Below are 22,100 nucleotides of genomic sequence, written 5' to 3'. Positions count from 1 at the left end.
CTAGTTGGTAAGGATTCATTATGCAAAACAGAGGTGAGGCGTGCAGACAGGACACAAGAGTAGAGAAGTGGGCGGCGCTTGTGTTGTTTGCTTGTAAATATGCTACTCTTGTGTCCTGTCTGCACGCCTCACCTCCGTTTGGCATAACGAGTGCATCAACCCACATATTAATAGCCTAGGCGTTTTATTAACTGTGCAATATTTTCAACACTTCCTTGCATGCCATTTCATGTGGAATATCTTTTCTGGTCACAAATTTGTGCAGCGAATCTATTTGCATGATCGACTCCGGGCCTGTGGGACCGTTCACTTGCACTTGATGCTGAGTCTTTTACATGTATCCATAAACTGCAGATAAGCACATCAGATCCCTGCGAGCATTTTCAAAATTCAGTTATTTTAGACAACAGGCACATATGCAATACTGACATAATCCCGAATACCACTAAGCAGCTGGGACACATTTTTGTTGACCATACTCGCATGTTAAATAAGTACATCATGTGGACAGCTCCAGCTCATTTTCCTTAAATCAGTGTGTACAAGGGGTATGCAAAAATAATTTTTTTCTCGCGCACCGATTATTTTGCTGTATAAGCAAGAGAACCCACCATGTTAGTGTAACGTATCTTGTATATCACACTAATATGTGCTTTAATTTACCAAGTGAGATGAGTTACTTTTATGACTCATTCATTCATATCACACTGCAAGCTGCATTCATCAACCTTCAATTGGATTTTGCAAATGTTTCATGAAACATGTTTCCCTTTTATTCAGATATGCAATGGCAAGCCCTTCCCTGTGTTCCAAAGGTAAATTTAAGCTCTAAATTAAAGAAGACATTTCTAGTCAGAAACAAGCAAAAATGGTGAATGCAGAGTATCAGAAACCCAAGGTACAGAAATTATGAGAAGTGTCGAATGATTTTAAGGAAAGAGTCGTATTTGAATATGCAAGACTCTTTAGTGGAGGTCAAGCAAGTCAATATAGGTAGAATACTCTGCAAAATTATGCGAGTGAGGGGATGTCAAACAATGGGTCAGGAAATACATTGTTTTTCTGCAAAACAAAAGCTGATTGCCATTACATAAGTCACTTTAGCATCATGAGACTGCTGCTTGATAAATTCAGAAATAAACCAAAAAACAAGACACGCAAAAATAAAAAACAATTTAATGATGCTCTCTCCACACTGGGATAAATAAAAACAAACACATCACATCTAATGTGGACATATCAGACGCCTTGTGAAACACTAAAGGAAAAATTCAGTTTCGAGCTATGGCACTTGCCGCATAGATGTGGGGGGCCTTGCACTAATAGTGATAGTTACCCCTGCATTTAGAAATTGAAAGCATTCGTGCAGACAAGGATGATTCTTTATATTTTTGGCTACCACTTCAAATGCCTTCACCAAGTGTTACAATGCTGCACGCAGCCATACTAAGGATCTCGCAGCAACACCTGCAGGTAAAAAGCAGAAGCAGTCAAAGTGCTGGTGTGTACTGGACACTATGTTTGAAAACTTTTAGGCAAGAAGAGTGCAAGAAGCAGACATAACAACTGCATTTATTTCCATAATTCCCCATTTGAATGGCCTTCTCTTTTTGCTTAGACAATGCCTACGCCTAGCCACAGCAGCTCCCTCATACAGACTCTGCAAGCCAGGAGGCCGTGGAGCCAAATGCAGGTAAGAGGCAAGAAGCAATAGCACTGGTATCGACATTCATCTAATTTCTTTCTTTTTCTTTCGTTTAGGCAGCCAGCACACCTCGAACAGCCACCTTGACTGCGGGTGTGTCACCCTAGTCGCCAAGGAAAGCGGCAGGCAATGTGAACAGCCACTTCTCCATGTAAACGATACTCTTTCTCTCGGATGACTCCTACGCCTCGCCACGCCAGCACACTTTTGCACAAAGATGCCGTGGAGGCACGTGCAGGTCAGAGGCAAGAAGCAGTGGCACTGGTGTCGAAATTTACCCAATTTCTTTTTCTTACACTGAGGCAGCCAGCACACCTCAACAGCCACCTTGACTGCGGGTGTGTCAGTAGATTCCTGTTGTACATATGCTCATAATAAACTTCAGTAAACTTGAACTTGATAATAAACTTGAAAGCAAATGGTACATTGATGCATTGTATTTTTGAACATTTATTGTACACATACAATATATGTTACACTTTGCAGTGCTACAGAGCGTATTTTGAAGCTTCCCCCTATATTTTGCACCTTTAATTATGTATGTGTTGTGTGGCCCTCAATGCAGTTCATGTTGTAGCAGCTGCTTTGTCTGTGTATCGCACATTGGATTGAGCTCGTGATATCCACATACTTCTCTCACATATACAAAATAAAGTTCTATGTAGTCCTCAGTGTTACAACAAAAAATGAATGTAAACAATCCGATCGTGGAATTGTGTTTAATACAGTGATTCCTACGACAAGTTGACAACTTGAACTGGTAAATCGGTCCATAGCCTCCTCTATTTTTCAAAAATAAAGGAGGCTATGGATCCGTTATGGCAAGGAATTGTATGTATACATAAAAAGTGGGGGGTATGTGTGTGTGTTTGTAGTGGGGGGTATAGGATCAGGGCGGTACGAAAAAATGTACCAACACCGTCCTCTAGACCCATTCCGTTAAGGTACCGTAACAAAGCGTATTATGCATAAAATTCATACAACCAACTCTGATATTACTACACACGCCAGGCGAAGCGAGCTACATTTGTCATGACGCATTCGCGACTGCACCGGATGCCCCCCATATTATTCTCGTTAATCGTGCACACTGCACCGAGGCAAAAGAAAGACCATGGGCGCAGGTGCCTTTAAAGTATCTCGACCTTGCGAGGCTCTGCTGCGCGTGCCAGGGGAGCTGTCCGTGCGAACACTCCCTGGCACACACCTGCCTCGGCGGCCCCAACCTACGTACCGTTCTGCTTCGAGCTTTGATCCCCCTACTGTCCCTTGGGTGCCCTAGAGTTCCTGCGCCGCCTGCTTTACTATAATCTCAGGTGCTCTCCTGAGACTTCCGTTTGCCGGTTACATGTGCCCTACCCCAGCTGGATCAGTACTTATAGTAATAAAAAAGCCCGATCTATCGTCGCGACGATAGATCGCGAAAGCGGCTTTTGCAACATACCGCGCTCGTGCGAAGAGAGTTACGGAATGCCAACAAGGAATCTGACCACAGCTTCGAGCTCGTAACCTCGTCGAGTGACACTCCTGCAACAGGCGTGACCGCTGAAAACCGCATACCGCTGGAAACTTCAACAGGATCATCCCTCGGTTGCATAACTGTCACCTGTACGGCCAACATGGACCACACCCCCACCGTCCCGCAACATAGAATAAAGAACCAACTTATAAAGCCCAAACACACGGCTGCACGCACACATCACGACAGTACAAGCGAGACGCCATGCAGCTGCTACTGTTGCCGGATTAAAACTGACTACTGTCACCAAGTCCAGCAAGCGTCTCAGGAGCTGGCAACCTCGGCGCGTAGCAACATGGCGGCACTCTTGCGGTTCCCGATTTCAATGCATGGGCCCTATGGGTAGCTTGTCCTCTAGAGTCCACGCCGATGGCCGCGCCACTCGTGGCGGCCTTGCGCGGAACGCACGGGAGAGAAGCGAGCCGCGTGCCGTAGCACGCCGTAGCGCCGTAGTTTGTTGCGTCGCTGATAGAGCTTCTCCGTCTTATTTGTGTTTTGAGAGCAAAATGGTCAACACCCTTCGCATGTGTGGGATGGCCAAAGCTTCCGAAGAATGTCGAAGAATTGTTGCAGGGTGGGGGGCTCAAATACCGGCGAAAACGTGCCGGCGATGCGGTACTAATCATTCCCGACAAAGCCTCATCAGCGGGAGCAACGTTAGCAAGAATGGATCGTCGCTTCGAAAGGAAATTTCTTGTTCCCATCCTTTCCTTTGTCTCGTCGGTGTTTTTTTCCACTCGATCATAGTTAGACGCGTGAGCAACGAAGTTCGTCTGCAGTGCAGCATGAGGTTTAAAGGCATTTCGCTAAAGTTCGGAATGCCGTTTGCCGCTTCTACTGTTACTCGCTTCTTTACCGCGTTGCGCTAGCTAGGCAGCACGACTGAACGAGTTCATTGTTTTGTATGTTAAAGCTACTGAAGTTTGCAAGAACTGAAATTGTTGGTTTCATGTGGCGCGGTAAATCCTCGCACCAGCTGTCGGGCACTTCATGTTTTTACATCTATTTAATGCGTGGTTTCGCACATGTTTAACTGTTGCTAGTTGCTCCATGCATAACTCTTGTTGATTCTTTTGAGCTGCGAAGTTTGCACACTGCCTTGTTTGTAAAGGGTATAAATCACGCTGTGTCTTATCGGAATGATACCAAGGAAGTGCTTCTTTAACAGCTTTATTCTTTTCGCCCGAGGGCATCTTAGATATTGTTTGCGTTTTGGGAAATGTGTTTAGAAAATAGGTAGTGCGGGGCGAGAATTGCTAATAGCTGCTGCATATGGTATTTTTGTTCCATTTCCCTCTGAAAAGTTCGCGTCCCGTTTGGGAAGTCATCACACCTCGATGCTGCCTGTGCAAACTTAACACGCAGAGTGATTTGTTTGTTTCACAACGTAGTCCCTTCTTGCATGTGAGTTTTGTACTCAACTGAATTCTTTCTTATACTTACGCTGCAGACGACTAAACCGGGCCTTGCCGCCAGCGCTCATTTACTTTGACTGGCGCTGCTCTGCCTTTAAATATATCATGTGGCACCTCTCTCTAGTAATATAAAAAAGTACTGAAAAGTTAGTCAGTCTTTAGCTTTGTACGTTTCCAAGCAGCTCCCTTGGGGAATTTAACATTGCACAAACTGCAGCGGGAACGGTAGTTCATCGGCGTATGCAGCAGAATTGCATCGGCGGTACAGCACTAAGACGCGCTTTTATTAACCCGTCTGTTTGGTGACTTCGTTGGCTAGTGTACTCATTTCCACCAATTGGCAATTACTCTTCTTGAGGCGACTTCCACTGCACTTATTCGGCGATGTCACATGTATTCATCGGCAGAAAAATCAAAACGGAATATGCAGACATCGCACCGTGCGGATTTGATATAACTCTGCACTAACGAAGGGTGCTTATTATTGAGGCACAGAAGCTGCATTACGGCAAGGGTAGAATTTAAAAAAAAAACACGATCGAGACATCGCATTAGTCAACAAAATTTATCGGCTAGTGAACATGATCTCCACTTCATGTAAATGGCGTTCACGGCGTTTGTCTGCGGGACACACCTTGCACGTATGTGGACCATGTTGTCGCAAACACTGGTAACATCGTGTTCATACCCGCTCGCACAGAGGTCCGCATCTTCCCTACAGCTGTCACCGCAGAAGAAGCATCCTGGCACCCGAACAAAGGAGAAATCGCAGCCGCGAACTTCAGCCATCCTTGCTGCAAAGGGTTGTCGTCTGCTACTGCTCCCGCGTGTACTGTTGGAAGCGTCCGCTAGGTGGCTTTCAGTGGCGCCTCTATAGGCGGTGCACGAGGCGTATAGTAACTCTATGCCCGCGTGTCTCCGGCATAGAGTTACTATACTGAGTTGTTCTACTAACTCTATGAGTTTTGCATCCATCCATCCATCCATTGTTGAGTAGTTAGTAGCTTTAGTCTCGTATCTTGTCTTGATGTACTCTTTTGACAGTAATAATAAAGAAAGTGTCTGCGTTCACCCGGTCGACGGAACGCAGGCGTTAGGTTCACCCAAACGTCACGTCCGGGATGTCGCATTTATTCTTTGTTTTTCGCGTCCGTGATGTCACATCCGTCTTTGGTTTTTGGCGCCAGAATGGCAAGCTCAAAGGTGAGCTACGCTCAAACAACTGGACAAAGATGTGGATCGTTTATTTTTTGGGGCTTGTGCTAGCGTAAGCTATCGTAAGTACTTCACTTTTCCATTCGATGTGCCTCTACTATGCAAACCTACGCTTTCGGCTGCCTGATACTTCATTTCCAGGTTCCTTACCAGCTTATTTTCCTTGTGACGCATCCCGCGGACCGCCGCACCGATCAGCCAGTGCTACAGTGTACTGGTAAGAGCCTTTTTCACAATCACTTAAACGTAACATTACCTGGTTACGGTGCTGCTACACGGCAGAATGTGTAAATGGCAGATGACCCAAGTGCGGCATGTGCGCGCACTTGTTTAGAGAAAATAAAGAGTATTCATCATTTATCTCGCAATGTAAACGCACATTCCTGACACATGGTTCAGGTCTGCCGTCCGCCGACTAAGGGCGGTAGTGAATGAAGTCGCTAAATGAGTGCTTTGCGGCGTCATTGCACGCGCGGGAAACAGCGTTCGTTTACATAGTAATATGAGCCTTTACATAGCAATATCGCTGCGCTGTCAACAGCCATTCTCTGGTAACCTTTCTCCGCAGCGTAACGCTCGAGTGCTCTGTGCAGATGTGACAAAGGTTGTGTATGCGGTCGGTATTTGTGATTTTCTAGAAAGAAGCTTCATTACAAAGTGCATGATCAGGCTGCGTGGTCGTCCATTCTACTAGAGCGGGACAATCAATAAACGATACAAGCATGGACATACACATGCTGTTGCCAAATAACCCTTATGGTGGGTCCATTTAATACTGGTGATTTAATCGTGGATGAAGACTGGGACGTTCTCTTTATGTGCTTGCTTCAAAGTAGGATAAATCGAAACGTGGCCAACAAATTTTACTAGTGTTATAAGGTTTTGTGAGAAAGGGTGTTGTGTATTGCTTTGTAACGAGTGACTTTTAAGAGTGTGACATTGTCTCCCATCGCACGTGTATATCCCGGCTGGAAGTTATGTTCATGTGCTCAACAGTGCTTCAGGAACCCTCTGAGCGCTTACAAGTTGATATTACAGCCACTTGTGAATTCTGGTCCTAATGTAAGCATTAAGGGGTTTTAGCACTCCTCTTAGCGATAACCTTAGACGTTAATTCTATAGTGTATATTGTTAACTGACAAGCTGGTTCTAATAAGTTTTACATCTTGACACTAAGAACCTGTGGCATGATGAGTTTACGCAAAAGAACAGTGTAGGTGCCATCTGTGGGGATGCGTGACTCTCACGCCTCCCCTGAGATCTAGTTTTCCCGCACGGCGCGTCTCCTGTGATCCTGCTTCGGCGCGTGGCCTGCGTGATGCCCGCGGCGGTTGAGTGGTACAAGCGCGGTGCGAGAGATGGCGCGAGCGTCGCGCCGCTGCGGGGGCGTCGGGAGACAAGGCGCTCGGGCTGTTGGGTTCGAGACAGGAAGCGGGACGGCCGTGCCGCACGTGCAGCGACGCTCTTGCCCGGCGGGTCGGCGCGCGGCGGGGACGTATCCCGCGTGCGCGCCGACCCATGCTTCTGCGAGACCGCCTCGCGTGGCCGCCCTCGAACGCGCCACGATTCGCGTGACCATACACGCGAACGACCAGGCCTTGGGATCCAGCATGGGGCGAACATATTCGCTCGCTTCCGGTCGCGGTGAGTCAGACTTCTAGATTTGTCGCGCGCCCATCGGCATGTTTTGTGGATAGCAACTCGGCTAGCAGGCACTGATCAATGAAAGGTGCAATAAATGCCCTTGTGATTGTTTGCACTACTGTGTCGTCGTTCCTTTGTCCCAAGGGTACGGGTGTGAGAGGACCCCACATCTGGCGCCCAACGTGGGGCTCTTGGGGCATCGGACGATAGTTTTAACAGTTCTGCTTCGTTCGAGACCTTTGTTTGAACCGAAGCGTAGGCCTAGCGTGAATTTTGATCGCTAGCGTCGGCGGCGTGCTTTCTTGACCGAGGTGATGGTGGCTGTAGTGTGTTTGAACATGTCAACATGCTAAGCCTTTCCGCAAGTGTTTTTTTAATGAAATTCGTCAGTACGAGAGCCACGTGGTCTGCATCCTGGGAGAGCGAGGCTGAGCGCCCGCAGAGCAGTGGCAAGCCTGAAGCGAGTGGGTACGGAAGCCTCGTGGGTGATCCGAATTTCTTATGTAAATAGCTTCTTCTATCTCTTTGACTCGGATGAAGTCGCGGCTCTGGGAGCCGGGTGGCCGCGGGCCACGGGTGCCACTACGGGCTGACTGGTATTGCGGCCTGGCACCGGGCGCTCCGACACCGTCTGGGACGGTGGGCGCCGTCAACTCGGATGCTTTGTGCACCGAGCGGAGTAGGACCACCTCACAGAGCTAACGTCTCCTCGCGGCTGCCTGTTTTGCGCCCATTTTGGGTGTTGTTTTTGGATGCCGGTTGTTGTCAGGGTAGCGACGCTTTAGGCCTAAGGCTTTACGAAGCTGCCTGTCGCACGTGGAGGGACACAACCTGGTGGACCGTGGCGTTGAGGTGTTGCAATTCGCTTCCCTCATTCTATTTAGCCTCGCACGAATTGAAATTACTCGTTCGACTCAAGAAAGCGAGCTTCGTTCACGTGAACTTAGCCTCTGAGTAGCTGCCCGATCTTTTGCTAGCCGAGTTTAACATCGTACCACGTGGGCGATGCGCATGCATAATTCCTCTCCCTTGCACTACTTTAGTGTTTGCCGAGTGTGTTGAGTTTACGCAGCGTGATTGGAGTCACCCCTGGTTTGCTGTCACCTGCACATCGTCTGCGCTGCTGCCCCGGACTACGACCGAGCCACCCCGGGCGATGGTGATGCTGTGGCCAGTTCGGCGCAGCGACTTCGGCGGCCTCCTGCATCCAGCTCACAACCCTCGGCGGCGGACAAAAGGGCCGGCGGTCACCGACAGCTACGGCGGCTCTTCCCAGCAGGGCGCGTCGGCGCGAGCGACGCTTGTTCGTACCGACTACTGCGTCGTCGTCTCCGGAGTCCTGGCATGGTGCCGTCGAGTCTGCAAAGCTGCCGCTGTGACCGGCGGACGCCAGCGGTGCACCCAAGGACAATGTCGGCTCGCATGTGATGGACAGCGTGCGGACATTTCTTCGGCGCGACCACTGTTTAATGTTCTACCTTGTTTGCGAAGCACAGTTTGATGTTAGACCGTGTCACATGTCTCGCCGGAATATGTAGTGATTTAAGGTTGGGGGGATGTGGGGATGCGTGACTCTCACGCCTCCCCTGAGATCTAGTTTTCCCGCACGGCGCGTCTCCTGTGATCCGGCTTCGGCGCGTGGCCTGCGTGATGCCCGCGGCGGTTGAGTGGTACAAGCGCGGTGCGAGAGATGGCGCGAGCGTCGCGCCGCTGCGGGGTTACTCGGGCGTCGGGAGACAAGGCGCTCGGGCTGTTGGGTTCGAGACAGGAAGCGGGACGGCCGTGCCGCACGTGCAGCGACGCTCTTGCCCGGCGGGTCGGCGCGCGGCGGGGACGTATCCCGCGTGCGCGCCGACCCATGCTTCTGCGAGACCGCCTCGCGTGGCCGCCCTCGAACGCGCCACGATTCGCGTGACCATACACGCGAACGACCAGGCCTTGGGATCCAGCATGGGGCGAACATATTCGCTCGCTTCCGGTCGCGGTGAGTCAGACTTCTAGATTTGTCGCGCGCCCATCGGCATGTTTTGTGGATAGCAACTCGGCTAGCAGGCACTGATCAATGAAAGGTGCAATAAATGCCCTTGTGATTGTTTGCACTACTGTGTCGTCGTTCCTTTGTCCCAAGGGTACGGGTGTGAGAGGACCCCACGCATCATATATACATTCATTGTCATTCACGCAGACTATTGGAGGGACTCCAATCTACATTAAGTACAGCGCAATCGGCGCCAGTACCAGTGGTTTCTCAATCTGTGGTTTGGAATTTACGCCAGTGCAATAATCAGTACCATCTTCAATCACGCACTGACTGGACAGCGTTATGTGAACAATATCCTTGAAGGAGTGGTTGATGAGTTTCTCAGCAAAGTCGCGCTGTCACATCTTCCACTTCTGCTGTATCAGCAAGATGGGCCACCTGCATGCAGCAGCAGCCGAGCATGGAACTGGTTGGGTGCTACTTTTCAAATAGATTGGAAGGCACGAACCTGTAAATAGGCCGGCTAGGTCACCTGACCTCTCTCCGTTAAGTTTCTTTCTTTGGGGTTATGTGAAAGATTGTGCCGGACGTCAGATTAGACGAATGTCAGATTAGTTCAAGGTAAGGATAATGGATGTCTGCCATAGAATTCCGGCATCGGTCATCAAGAAAGCCACTAAAGGTGTGATAAAATAGACAGTACTGCGTAGCTGCAAAAGGAGACCTATTTGAACACGTCCTCTAGGCTGATGTTCAACGGGGCTTACGAATTAATAGATAGTAAGCGCACACAGTTTTTTTTTTTTTTTGTCTGTGTGTGTGTGTGTGCCGACATTCTGATTGCCAGTTCGGCTCATAGAAGCAGTATATTTAATTTCGTGAACGCATTGGTTTTGCCTTTTCTCTACAAGTTGGTCGCTTTCCAGTGTGTTTATTTCGCTTTTATTTGTTGACACGAACCTGTTTTTGCAGCACGTATAAACTTTCATGAAAAATAAGACGCTCACTTTATATTGGCTTTGGTCCGAAGCAAGTTTCTGGTGTGAAATATAACTTCGCCCGCACTCTTTCGATGCGGTGCGAGCAAAGTCTGGATTTTGAAACATTCTGTGCCTATTACATTGCTCTTCACATTTCGTGTGTGGTCAGAGCTGCACTTTGGCTGCGTTATCAAGGTGCTTTTGTTATCATTTATCAGTCGGCCTTGAGAGAGAGATAATAAGTGTGACGTAGAGAGAAAGGAGTAGCTGCGAAGCTGCGAAACCTGCTGTTGGGGCTCCTTCCGTACCATTATCAAGGTGGTGCGCTGTCTCTTCGGGTTCGCGATAGCCAATGCAGTTACTTTCAATCAGCTTATTTGAGGGCACTGCTTTATGATGCGGGTGAGAGTTCACTCACATGGTGTTTTTCATAGTTCGTGAGGTTATTTTCCAGTCGGTAAAATTGTACGCAATTAGTATGTGGCTGAAAACACTGCAGTTAAATGTCATTTTGGGATGCCAACAAATGCCTCATTGACACTTTGAAAATTATGAGAGTACTTCTCGAGTTAGATAATTGTAATTACCAAATTAAACCTCAGTAACGAAAGAATTACTGGCTACTACTCCACTTTACTGGAAACAATATGCACTAGGTTTTCTTCGAGTAACGGAACTGCATTTTTTTTTAAATCTTAGTGCATGATAGCTGTGGAACACTCTCTCTCTTCATCCCTATACCCCTTTCCCCAGTGCAGGGTAGAAAAACGGACATGTGTCTGGTTAACCTCTCTGCCTTTCCTCTCTTCTATTTCTCTCTCTCTATAATTCACTCAGTAACCGTAATGAAGCCAAGCCAGATTCACTCGAAATCAGAATCAACAGCAGTCATGTGCGGCAGCACTTATGCTCGGACTAGCAGAAAAATAAGAGAGGCTGCAGTTTTGCAGAAAGGCGAAGCAGTGTTAGTGATAGCCAAGGATGCGACAATTACACGAAGGAAGATTACACCAGCAAGGGGACTCAGGCTGTGAAATTGAACTGTCTCCTACTATGAGGTCTTGTATATACTTAGCGCCGTCACTTCAGTGCTCAAGTCTTCGAGGTCAAGCGAAGTTTCTTGAAGTGCAAGAAATATATATATATATATATATATATATGTGTGTGTGTGTGTGTGTGTATCGTAAGGAACTGCTTTATTCCAGCCAAGCTCGGACTGCTACCTCGAGGATTAAACTGTGCTGCTGGTGATGATATATGCAGATGGAAAAGATGTGCAGATGATGAAGTTGAAAGTCAGGCATGTGTTGTGCCCATGCTAATTCTCTCTCGCTGTGGAAGCGGCCGCCTGGCAGCACGTAAGTACTATAAAATGCGTCAAGTATTTGATTTTAAGCGGGAGACATGCACTATCTCTGTGCCACAGCAACGGGAATCGGGTGGCGTTCTAACAAGCGAGACATGATAATTGACAGGTGATGTCTGCTCAATGACCGTGGAAAGTCGAATAAAACACGAGAAATTTTTTGCATAAGCCAGGAATGCACACAGGAGTCCAAAGAACTTCGTCACCAGGAGAAAAAGTCACAGCACAGTGGGTCCAGTCATAACAAAACATGCGAGTGTCCTGGGAGACGCCGGTGTTAAGCGGGGCGAGGCGTCTGCACTCTGCGAGGCGAGACACAAACTGTTCCAAGAAAGGAACTGATGGGGGTACAGGAGTCGAAAGGAATGATACATCAAGAATGAAACTTGGTGAACAGCCATAGATGAAGAAAAAATGTTAAAAGCCAGTAGTACGTTGCGTAGCCATGTTATAGGCGAATGTCATGAACGGCAGGATTGCATCCCCGTTCGTGTGGCCAGGGTGGATGTACGTACATCGCAATCATGTCAGAGAGGGTATGGTGAAAACACTCCGTCAACCTTTTTGGTCTGCGGATGGTAACTGGAAGTCGTCTTGCAAATTGTGTTAGAGGCGCACAGAACTTCGGTAAGGATAGAAGAGAGGAAGACTGCTGCGGTCACTGAGGAGAACGCGCGGAGCGCTGCAGTGTAAGATAATGTTGTGTAGAAAGAAATTGGCGATTTCAGCAGCAGTCCCGGATGGTAGAGATGCTGTCTCCGCATAGCGTGTTGGTCTATGGCCATTGCAATCCAACAATTTCCATGTAAGGTCATGGGAAGAGGACCGTACAAGTCTATTCCAACTACTTCAAAAGGTGAAGCGGGACAATGCAGAGGTTGTAAAGAGCCAGAAGGAGCTGTTGGGTTTGCTTTGACAATGAACGCAGGGTGCAACATACTTCGCAACGGCTGTAGATGGGCCAGGCCAGGAGCAGCGACTTCATATTCTGTTGTAAGTCTTGTGGTAGCCTAGATGACCAGTCGTCGCATGATCGTGAAAGGCTTCAAGCACCTCACATTGCAGAGAACATGGTATGACCGGGACCCATTTGTTGCCATCGATCTGATAAATGTTGCGATGTAAAACCCCATTGTGCAGCTTGAATTGATTAAGTTGTCGACGAAGTCTGGCATTTGGAGGCGACGAAGAATCTTCCATGCGTTGGAGAATAGTTCAGCAGTATGGGTCGACGCGTTAGTGGGACACAAGGACAGGTGGGCTGTCGTGTCTTAGCCATTCGAGGGTTACAATGGGTAAAGCCGATGAAGAGGACTCGGGACGTACACAATCACGGAGAGGTTATGGTGAATCGTCATGATTCGGCAGAGGGTAGCAAGAGAGAACATTGGTGTCTTGATGCTTCTTTGCAGCCCTGTAGGTGACATTGAAATCGTACTCCTGTAGGTGAAGCACACAGCAACCCAGGTGACCTGATAAATTCTTTAGCGATGAAAGCCAGCACAGTGTGTTATGGTCGGTAACGACTGTGAAATGGCGGCCATGAAGACATAGGTGAAATTTTTGCACTGCCCAACAGCAAGGCACTCCTGCTTGGTTATGGTGTAGTAATTTTCTGCACTGGTTAGTGCACGACTAGCATAAGCAATTACTCGTTCGCGGAATGTGTTGTCACATTGCAGTAGAATGGCACCGAGACTGACTGCTAGCGTCGGTGTGAAAGATGGTGGGCGCGGTCGGATCAAAGTGGCACAGTACTGGGTCTGACGTCGGCGCATGTTGCAAAAGCAGGAAAGCATGTTCACATTCGTCGGACGAAACAAAGGGCGCATTACTGGCGAGGAGTTGATGGAGCGGGGACTTAAACGTAACGAAGTTGCATATGAAGTGTCGGAAGAAGCAAGTCCAGGAAAACTGTGCATGTCTTTTTGACGCAGTGGACACAAAATTCGAGGATGGCAGTAAGCTTCTCGGGGTCCGGTCGAATACCTTCTTTGCTGACTATGTGCCCCAGAACTTTGATGGCCTTGCTGGCCAAACTGCATTTGTGTGTGTGTGCGTGCGCACGTGTGCGTGTGCTGAGCTGCAAACCAGCATTTGCAAGACAGGCAAGGACTTCATCAAGATGTTGCAAATGTTGTGAGAACATGGTTGAAAACACAATGTCGTCGAGATAGCACAGACAGGTTTTCCGTTTCAAGCCACACAAGACTTATCGATCATGCGTTCGAATGTGGCAGGCACATTGCAGAGTCCAAAAGGCATCGCACTGAACTCGTAGAGCCCATCAGGGGTAGCAAATGTCGTTTTTGCTTTGTCGGATTTGGACGTCGGTATTTGCCAGTAGCCTGGTCTAAAGTCAAGGCTAGAAATATATTCAGCACCGTGGAGTGAATCTAGTGCATCATCCATCCGTGACACGGGGTAAACATCTTTGCGCACGATTTTGTTCAGCGCACAGTAATAGACGCAAGAACACACTGAGCTGTCTTCGTGACAATTGCAACGACATGAGTGTCAACAGCTCAAGTGACAGTTGATCCACGAGGCAACAGTTGGGGTTCGATTTGGTTTATTGCAGTAAGCAATGCAGACCCCTCAGAGAAGCGAATAAGGCCAGGGGTAATCAGAATTGCTCGAGATAGGGTATGGTCATAGGGTAGAATGAATACGCCGCCATCCACAATGTTACAGGAGTTGACACCTATAATCTCTTCTCTAGGTGGCCAAAGAACGCAATCGGAAGAGGTGATGAGACAAATGCGTTCTTCGAGGTTAGGAAGAGAACTGCCAGTGGCATCCAGTTGTGTGAGGTGCTGACGACAAGAGATAGAAGCGAACGCCAAAGATAAGGAGTCCCACCCCAAGATGAGTTCATGGGTCACTCACGAAATACCGCAAAAGCAATGTGGTGAAGAATTTAGTCTATGGACACACGAACAGTATACGGTGCGATTGGACGAATAATAACGTTGGCCGCTGCACAAAGAGAAAGGCCGGAGTAAGGCAATTCTTGTGTTTTATAGAGTCCCGAACAGTCACATGGCAATAATCGCCAAGCGTCTTGTAACAGGGAGCCACCTCAGAATTGCACCAAACAAAGATGATGGATGCAGCCAGTCTTGCCAGATAACTACATTTTGACTATTCTGTATTGTTTGCATTTTTTGTGCAAAAGGAATTCTCGCAGAGAGTTTTATCTTCAGTGGCCTTCAGTTGACGTCATCTGCTACAACTAGCACATAAGTTAACTCCATAGCACCACTAGGATGGAGACATTGTGTCGTGGGATGCTTCCTTAAAAGTGGACAAGAAGATTCTAAAGGAAAAGTGTGAGATGGTCACAGTAATAACCAAGGCATTTGGCATGGGAATGACCCAGCTATGAAGGTATTATCAGATGTGGACAAGCATATAATACTAAATGGCGCCTTGCACGAGCCCCAAGTGTCAAATGTAATGAGTATTGTGCATTGAAAGGGCCAAAAATGCTTTGTACATGCAAGGGAACACTATGGGCATTTGATAGCAGTTGCTTAGATGTGTACTACATTAACAGGAACCAAACAAACTCCCTTAGACATAAGCATGCAGCAAATTCAAGGACTAGATGAAGCTTCAAAGAAGTAACTGCATTTCATGTAGGATAGGTGTGAATGACCTTTGTGCATGAGATCAGTGACAAAAACACTAAATGAATGCAGTACAGTGTCTGTATCATATCTTGTGCAGACCAAACTAGCCTGGAGTTTCAGCGTTCCTTGTCAGTTCATTTAAATAGGCACTACATTGTTCAAAGTGCAATATTGTTCTACAAAACATAATATGCAAGATGTAGCATGCTAACCCTCATGGCTCAACAACTACTGAACCGAAACCTCAATGAGCAGTGAAGCTTCCTTGTAATTTTCATCGTAACCATACTTTTGCTCTTGAAAGTGAACCTCTTTAGTGAATTTGCTTGTGTATTAATTTTTCTTTAGGCAAGTATTTTTTATACATGTCTCAATACAATGTCTCAATCCTGCTTTCTCTTTCCGGAGCTAAACAAAATGCCTCTTATTTCAATTTGATCTTTTGACCTAGGAAGCCATCATCTGGTGCTGTGTACAGCAAGCACATGCTTCGGGCAAGGAGGGAGCCAGCACCATATCTACATCAGCAAGAACCTCGGTGCTCAAAATAAACATTTTCTGTGCAAATAACTGTCTTTTTATACTTCCAGCATGAATTAATAAAGTTTCTTTTGCCTTCACATGCAGGAAGGTTTATAGGAATAAATAGTGACTGTTGAATGCCCAGGAAAAGCCTTGAAGCCATTTTACTTGTACAGTGATAAAGTACATGTGTACTTGAACTTGATAGTACAGAAACGAAAGGCAAAGTAACAGGCAAAATGCTTGGGGCAGCAGTCGTATAAATGGTAGATGAACACAGCTAATTGTGCTGTCCAGTTTCATTCAGTTTGACCAAGTGTTGCAAGAATTGCCTTCAATATGAATCATTCAGTTTAGCCAGCTAAAGTCGAACTCGTACAAACTTTGGAATGTCTGCTGAGAATTTTAGCATAAATGGTATGTGTGCATCCTTCAGCAGCACTACAAGCCCAATAAGGTTTTTGCGTTACTGTCCCCCCTCCCTTAGGGTTATGGCAGTGTCTACTTCAAGTGCTTGAGGGTATTATGGAGAATGACTCCAATTTGCTATAAATATGTGCAGTGTTGATGCAGAAATGAGAAGGCTATATAAATATGCAGGACAAGAGCTGGTAGGCCTGGTTATAAGCATGAATTAGAAATTTATAGACCAAAGGCAATATGAATACAATATTTTAAATTACATTCATATGTGGGAACTGCCCACATGAAAGGAAAGAAAGTGCAATACTTGCAACCTACCAACAGAAACATCAGTCTAGGGAAGGATTCTGTAAGGATCCACTAAGTGGACTATTTCAGCACACACTGATTAGGTAGCGCTCTAAGTTGGTAGAGCAAGCAGCAATCGTCACCGTGGGCTCTTGTGCTCTATTCATTCAGCGTGTACTGGAATGGACAGTCCACTTAGTCGACACTTACAGACTAGCCCCCTAGGGCTGTGGAAGCACGCAGTATATTAAGCTTAAGTCTGGAGTGCTACCTCTTACTTATGTGGCAAGTCCTCCTGTTTACCTGTTCCTTTCAACTGAGAGCTGAGCACCGCCTAGGTTATGTCAGAAAAAGCAACCAGCGTCCATAGAATTCAAACTATTACTATTTGCCCTATAAAAGGGGACAGTGGAGCCTAAAGTGACACTTGACTTGGGCCATATTTTTCCCGATATGCCTGAGAATATTGGGATTTCCCATCAATTTTACCCTTCCTACATCACATAGCGAACAACCTGAAAACTTAACACTGTTGCGCAGAGCGATGAAGGGTCAGGATTTGAGCGAGAAAACAACACGACACCTGAGCACAAACTATAAACTGGTTTACTTTTCTGCAAATGAAGCGTACATAAAGCCTACATGCATGCACAGGAGTCTTCTTCCCAGTCTACCTACCTATTGTCAGCGATTATGCTAGTCTGTTTATTGCTGATTGAAATAGACGGCACACTGACACATGAGCCCTGAGGTACATCTTGATGTTGCATGCTTCCATGACTTCTCTTTTCCTTTGGTTCCTACTTTTCAGCAGAATCATTGTCTTGTGATAATCACCAGTTGATAGTTTGTGCTCAGGTGTCGTGTGTTGTTTTCTCGCTCAAGTCCTGTCCCTTCGTCGCTCTGCACAACAGCGTTAAGTATGTCGAACCAACTAGCCCACTGCACAATTTTCCTGATGCTGAAAACAATCGTAAACTAAAATCTGTGAGAAACGATGAAGTGTTCTGTCGTGACATACAGATTTATGCATGATCATTTTGCTATAGAAAGATACAATTTTAGTCAATGTTAACGAAGAGCTTCACTTTTAGTTCACTTAAATAGTGTCTGTGATGCATTGTGACAGTACGAGGTCCTGGAGATGCTACTGTGGAGATATGTCAACATTGAGCCTGTTCCTGTTTAATCTATGGATAGATGCCTTCACGAAGAGTTGGAGAAACTGCACAATACAATGTTTTATATCACATGTAATAATTATGCTGTGATAAAGTGTACACGCTGAGCTTAATGGTTTAGAAAAGCTCAAGAAAAGGCTCCAGAATAGGTATGATGGATAGGCAACCTTTTATTTGGCTCTGTTCATAGTGAAGTCTGGACGCATCACCTCAGCCACACTTAGTAAAATTTGTGGGCTCGTACTACCCATGCCTTTACTGCACAAGTTGCCTTGGTGCTCCCAGTCTTGACAGGTAACACTTAAGCACCCTCTCATGCACATGTTTGTTTCAAAGCTACAGTTGCTAACTAAAGTAACTCCCACATGCGATTCTGTAACTCTAGACCTAACTGCAAAAATGCATGCAGTACTACGAGTTTGGCATGGAGTTCACATGACGTGCACAACTTCAAATTTCGTATAGGCAACAGATAACTGGTAACCTGTTAGAGTAACAAAATGGATGCCAAGGAAAATTCACCCAAAGCCTTAGGCAGGAAAATGAGGTGTTGTGATGAGATAAATAGCAATCACATTTGATCGACTGACTAAAAGCTGGGAGGGGTATTGCATTTGACATGATTGAAATGAGCTGCAGCATGGCATGGTAACTGTGGCAGCCTTTACAATGCCGCACTCTCTGAATTACACTTGTGTGCACCCATATGCTGCAGCGACCAACTGTTTTTATTCAAGAAAGCCAGGTTTGTGGTTCAGCACACATCATACGCTGGCAAACTCACTGATTAGTCAACTCCCTCGGATCATCCGATGAGTCTGAGTGAGCCCAGCTGAGCAGTATTTTGGCGAGTTTGAGCCCAAGTGAGCTCGGCTGAGTAGTATATTCTTATGAGTTCAAGTGAGCAGCTAAGTATAATTTTGGCGAGTCTAGATAGGGAGTTCCGATTATTTTGCCAACATATATATGGTCCGTGTACTTTCGAAATTCAGGTACGACACTTGCGCATAGGTTGGAAATTAAGCTTCTCGCCAAGTGACTACTGCAGAAATGATCATAGAGCTAGAGAAGAACGATACGCCTTAATGATGCAGCGTGCCGCGCGGGATCGATGTGTGCAGCGTGCCAGTGGATGGGTGCGTGTTTGGGAAATTAAGGGGTTTCGACCCATCCACAGATAATTTCCATAATACCTTTCTCCATAGTGTATTATTGCGATAGCAATTTTTGGACACCCCAAGCGAATTTTCGCCATCGCCCTGATGTTTGGTTTAAAGTCCAAGTGTGACAAAAATTATGGTGCCCCGTTGCATCCCACATGCTGGGGTTAATTGCGAATGAAAGGGTGCGAGGGTGAGCCGAGAAGGATGGCAGCTTTATGCGCGCTGTCCACGTCCCGTGGACAGCGCGCATAAACCCTCTCCTACCCTAGCGCGCGCTAGGGTAGGAGAGCGCGCGACGTCTCTTGCCCGGCCGTGCCCGTGCATATGGCTGTCCGCGCGCAGCAGAGTGCATATACACGGCCCGCGCGTGCCACATTTTTTAAAGTAATTTGCGGCCGGTGTAAAGGCGGCAAGCCGACGTGGCTGCTGGTTTCACGAGTGTTGGAAGTAGCGTTATCTAAGTTTCTGACGAAACTTAGAGAACAGTGACTTAAAACAGTGACTTCCTTAGAGGGGCCAAAATTTTGGGGCGTATGAGCGGCACGTATAGTAGAATGCAGTGTTCCATTGTAAAAAAAAAAATTTTTATGTAACAAAGTAGAGTGCTGAGTGTTAGGTCTTTGTTACATCAAGGTTCAACAAAAATTAAGCGCTGGAAATCAGCGCTGGACGCATATGCAACTCCTTACTCCACACTGAAAACAGTTGAGAAAAAATTTTTTAAAAATACTTTGTACATTTGTATAAATCCCTACCTGCAGATATTCCTCTGGTTTAGCCTAATTATGTGCTGCCTACTTACTGACGCAGCATAGGTATCATTGCGAAATTTATAATTTTTTGCTTTTAGAAAAAGCATCGAGTTATTGAATTTTGCGAACAGAAAAAAAATTGCAACTTCCAATATAGCGCGCTTCCTAGGCTATTAAATAGCTACAATGTTCAAGGAACGTACTGTTTCCATGAGTGGTTTACTCATGCAGTAAGATGTACTGCTCCTACACTTTGTAATAAAAAGCATATGCATCGACACATAGCAGCTGATATATTCTTGCTTATTTTCTCATCACAGAGGTAGATGGGGCACATGAACCTATATGCTCACACAAATCAACGTGACCAACTACTGCGGAGACATGGCAACGAATTCTTTGTTTACGTTGTACACCACAAGTGCGAGGTTTGCGCATTAATTTGACTTCATGAAACCCTAGTTATACTACAGGCTTTACGGCAATGCTTGCATGCAGTGCGGTGAAGCGCTCGACAAAACTGCACATATTATATGGTTTGTTTGATATTAACTCGAGATGCAAACGTTTGTGCAGGCAGGCAAGCAATGTTTCCATTCACGCAGCGCACCAAAAGAGCGTGGTATATGCATTGATCTGGTTTCATGACATCGTACTTTTGCCACTAGCTTTACGGCAGTGCTTGTGTATAGTGCTGCGAAGCACGACGGAACTGCACATCATTATACGGTGTGCTCGAAATCCACTCGAGATGCAAACGTTTGTGCAGGCAGGAAACGAATGATTTAATTCACGTAGCACAACACGAGAGCGCGCTCTATGCAGTCCTTTGATTTAATAAAACTCTATTTCTGCCACAGGCTTCACAGCAATACTTGTGTAGAGGGCTGTGAAGCTCGACGCAGCTGTAACAGCATCTCACGGTCCACCCGATTTTTACCGAGTTTGTTTTAAAGGGCCCCTCACAGGCTACATAACAAATTTTGGTTATACGCTGAAAGTTGTTACGTGCCCTCTAAGAAGTGTTCTACCGCAAGCATTTTTCAAATTGGTTCATTAACAGCAGAGAGAGAATGATTGAAGTGCCGCGAACACATGATTTCAGGAGGCGAACGTCGCCGCCTATATAAACACTCTCTCGACTTTCCCCGTTTCGCCTGTGTAAGCAAATTTCCTTCACTGCGTTCTCCCATACCGGAGCCGAGGGGTCGCGCGGCGGGTATACCCTGCCGTCTTCTTTTTTTCACCGTCACCGGCACACTTCCGGTGACGGTGTCGCGCGAGCTCTTGCGCTTGTCTCGTTTCCTGTAGCGGACGATAATGCGCACTATACACGAGAACACGTGATTAGCGGTATAAGTCAGTGCCCCAGCACTGAGGCAAACGCGAGAGGATGAAAGAGCATGATCGCAATGCTGGAACACAGTAGACAATGACGTATAGTTTCGTTCTCTGCGCGCGTGCAAACGTCGGAAGGAGACGAAACGGAAATTCATCTCTCTTGCTACAGTGCGAAGTAAAACAAAAGCACCCAGACATTCGGGTTGTATTTTTCATTATTTCTCTAAACTTTAATTAGTCCACTGAAGCAACAGATTCAACAAATACCTGATGCTGCCTTGAATCTAAGTCACGTGTTACTCTGAGTGCCATCACAGCACAGCCTGTGCTCCTATGCAGCAGCAAAGTTACGGGCATTCATCTGCTTGCTGCTTCGATAACATTATGACACTTGAACTCAGAGGTACGATTTTTGTTGTGTGAGGTTATAGATAGCCAGTAGGCTACTTGTCTGATGTTAAATTCTATGACCCACTGGCAATCCACGATGCACTCAATGAAAACGTTTTTATGCTTTGTGCGGCGTGACTCACCAGTGACCCACACGCAAGAATTCTCGCTCTTGTGTTGCCATCTGAGGTTTGAAATTGCAACTAATATATCTTTTTACTGCACTGGACATGGGGTGGCATGTTTGTTTCGGAGAGTGGAGTGGCGGCACATTTCTCAGTTGGGTTTCTTGCAAACTTTTTGCTGCAGTTCTTGAAATACGTGCCGTTGAAATAAGTACCTGCATTTTTCTTGCTACTCCCAAACTTTTCAGCGTGTCTCATAGATAGATCCTCATGCCCCTTATGGATGAAAAAAAAAAGCACAATGCAGAGGAAACAAATAAACTTCGTTTTGGGCCAGAAGAATGCACCAGCAACTTCGCGATCACCAGCGGATGAGTCAAGTGCTTCAGTGTCAGATGTTCAGCAGTGGACAGACAGTGAAATCAGTGAGAAAGATAGTGTTTACGAACCATCAC

The 22,100-nt window shown here is 46.6% G+C and overlaps 1 protein-coding gene across 11 annotated transcripts; it reads left to right on the top strand.

Annotated features, from left to right (window-relative positions):
- Positions 1-5,693: 5,693 nt before the first annotated feature.
- Positions 5,694-16,631, top strand: LOC142557853 (uncharacterized). Of its 11 annotated transcripts, XR_012822878.1 has the most exons (5): positions 5,694-5,842; positions 5,996-6,071; positions 11,665-11,817; positions 14,548-14,826; positions 15,912-16,631. XR_012822878.1 is itself a non-coding variant. In XM_075670053.1 (4 exons), exons 1-4 carry the CDS (start codon positions 5,795-5,797, stop codon positions 16,028-16,030), a joined length of 396 nt encoding a protein of 131 aa, XP_075526168.1. In that variant the 5' UTR covers positions 5,694-5,794; the 3' UTR covers positions 16,031-16,630. The 11 variants fall into 11 exon arrangements, 3 of the variants coding, with proteins under 3 accessions (XP_075526168.1, XP_075526169.1, XP_075526171.1); XR_012822881.1 differs by lacking the exon at positions 14,548-14,826 and having other exon boundaries at positions 5,694-5,916; positions 11,723-11,817; positions 15,912-16,625; XR_012822879.1 differs by lacking the exon at positions 14,548-14,826 and having other exon boundaries at positions 5,694-5,916; positions 15,912-16,623.
- Positions 16,632-22,100: the final 5,469 nt, after the last annotated feature.

The sequence above is a fragment of the Dermacentor variabilis genome, chromosome 9, assembly GCF_050947875.1.
Source record: "Dermacentor variabilis isolate Ectoservices chromosome 9, ASM5094787v1, whole genome shotgun sequence".
NCBI classification, from domain to species: Eukaryota; Metazoa; Arthropoda; class Arachnida; order Ixodida; family Ixodidae; genus Dermacentor; species Dermacentor variabilis.
Note: the sequence above shows the minus strand (reverse complement) of the source record. Positions and strands in the feature narration are given on the sequence as shown.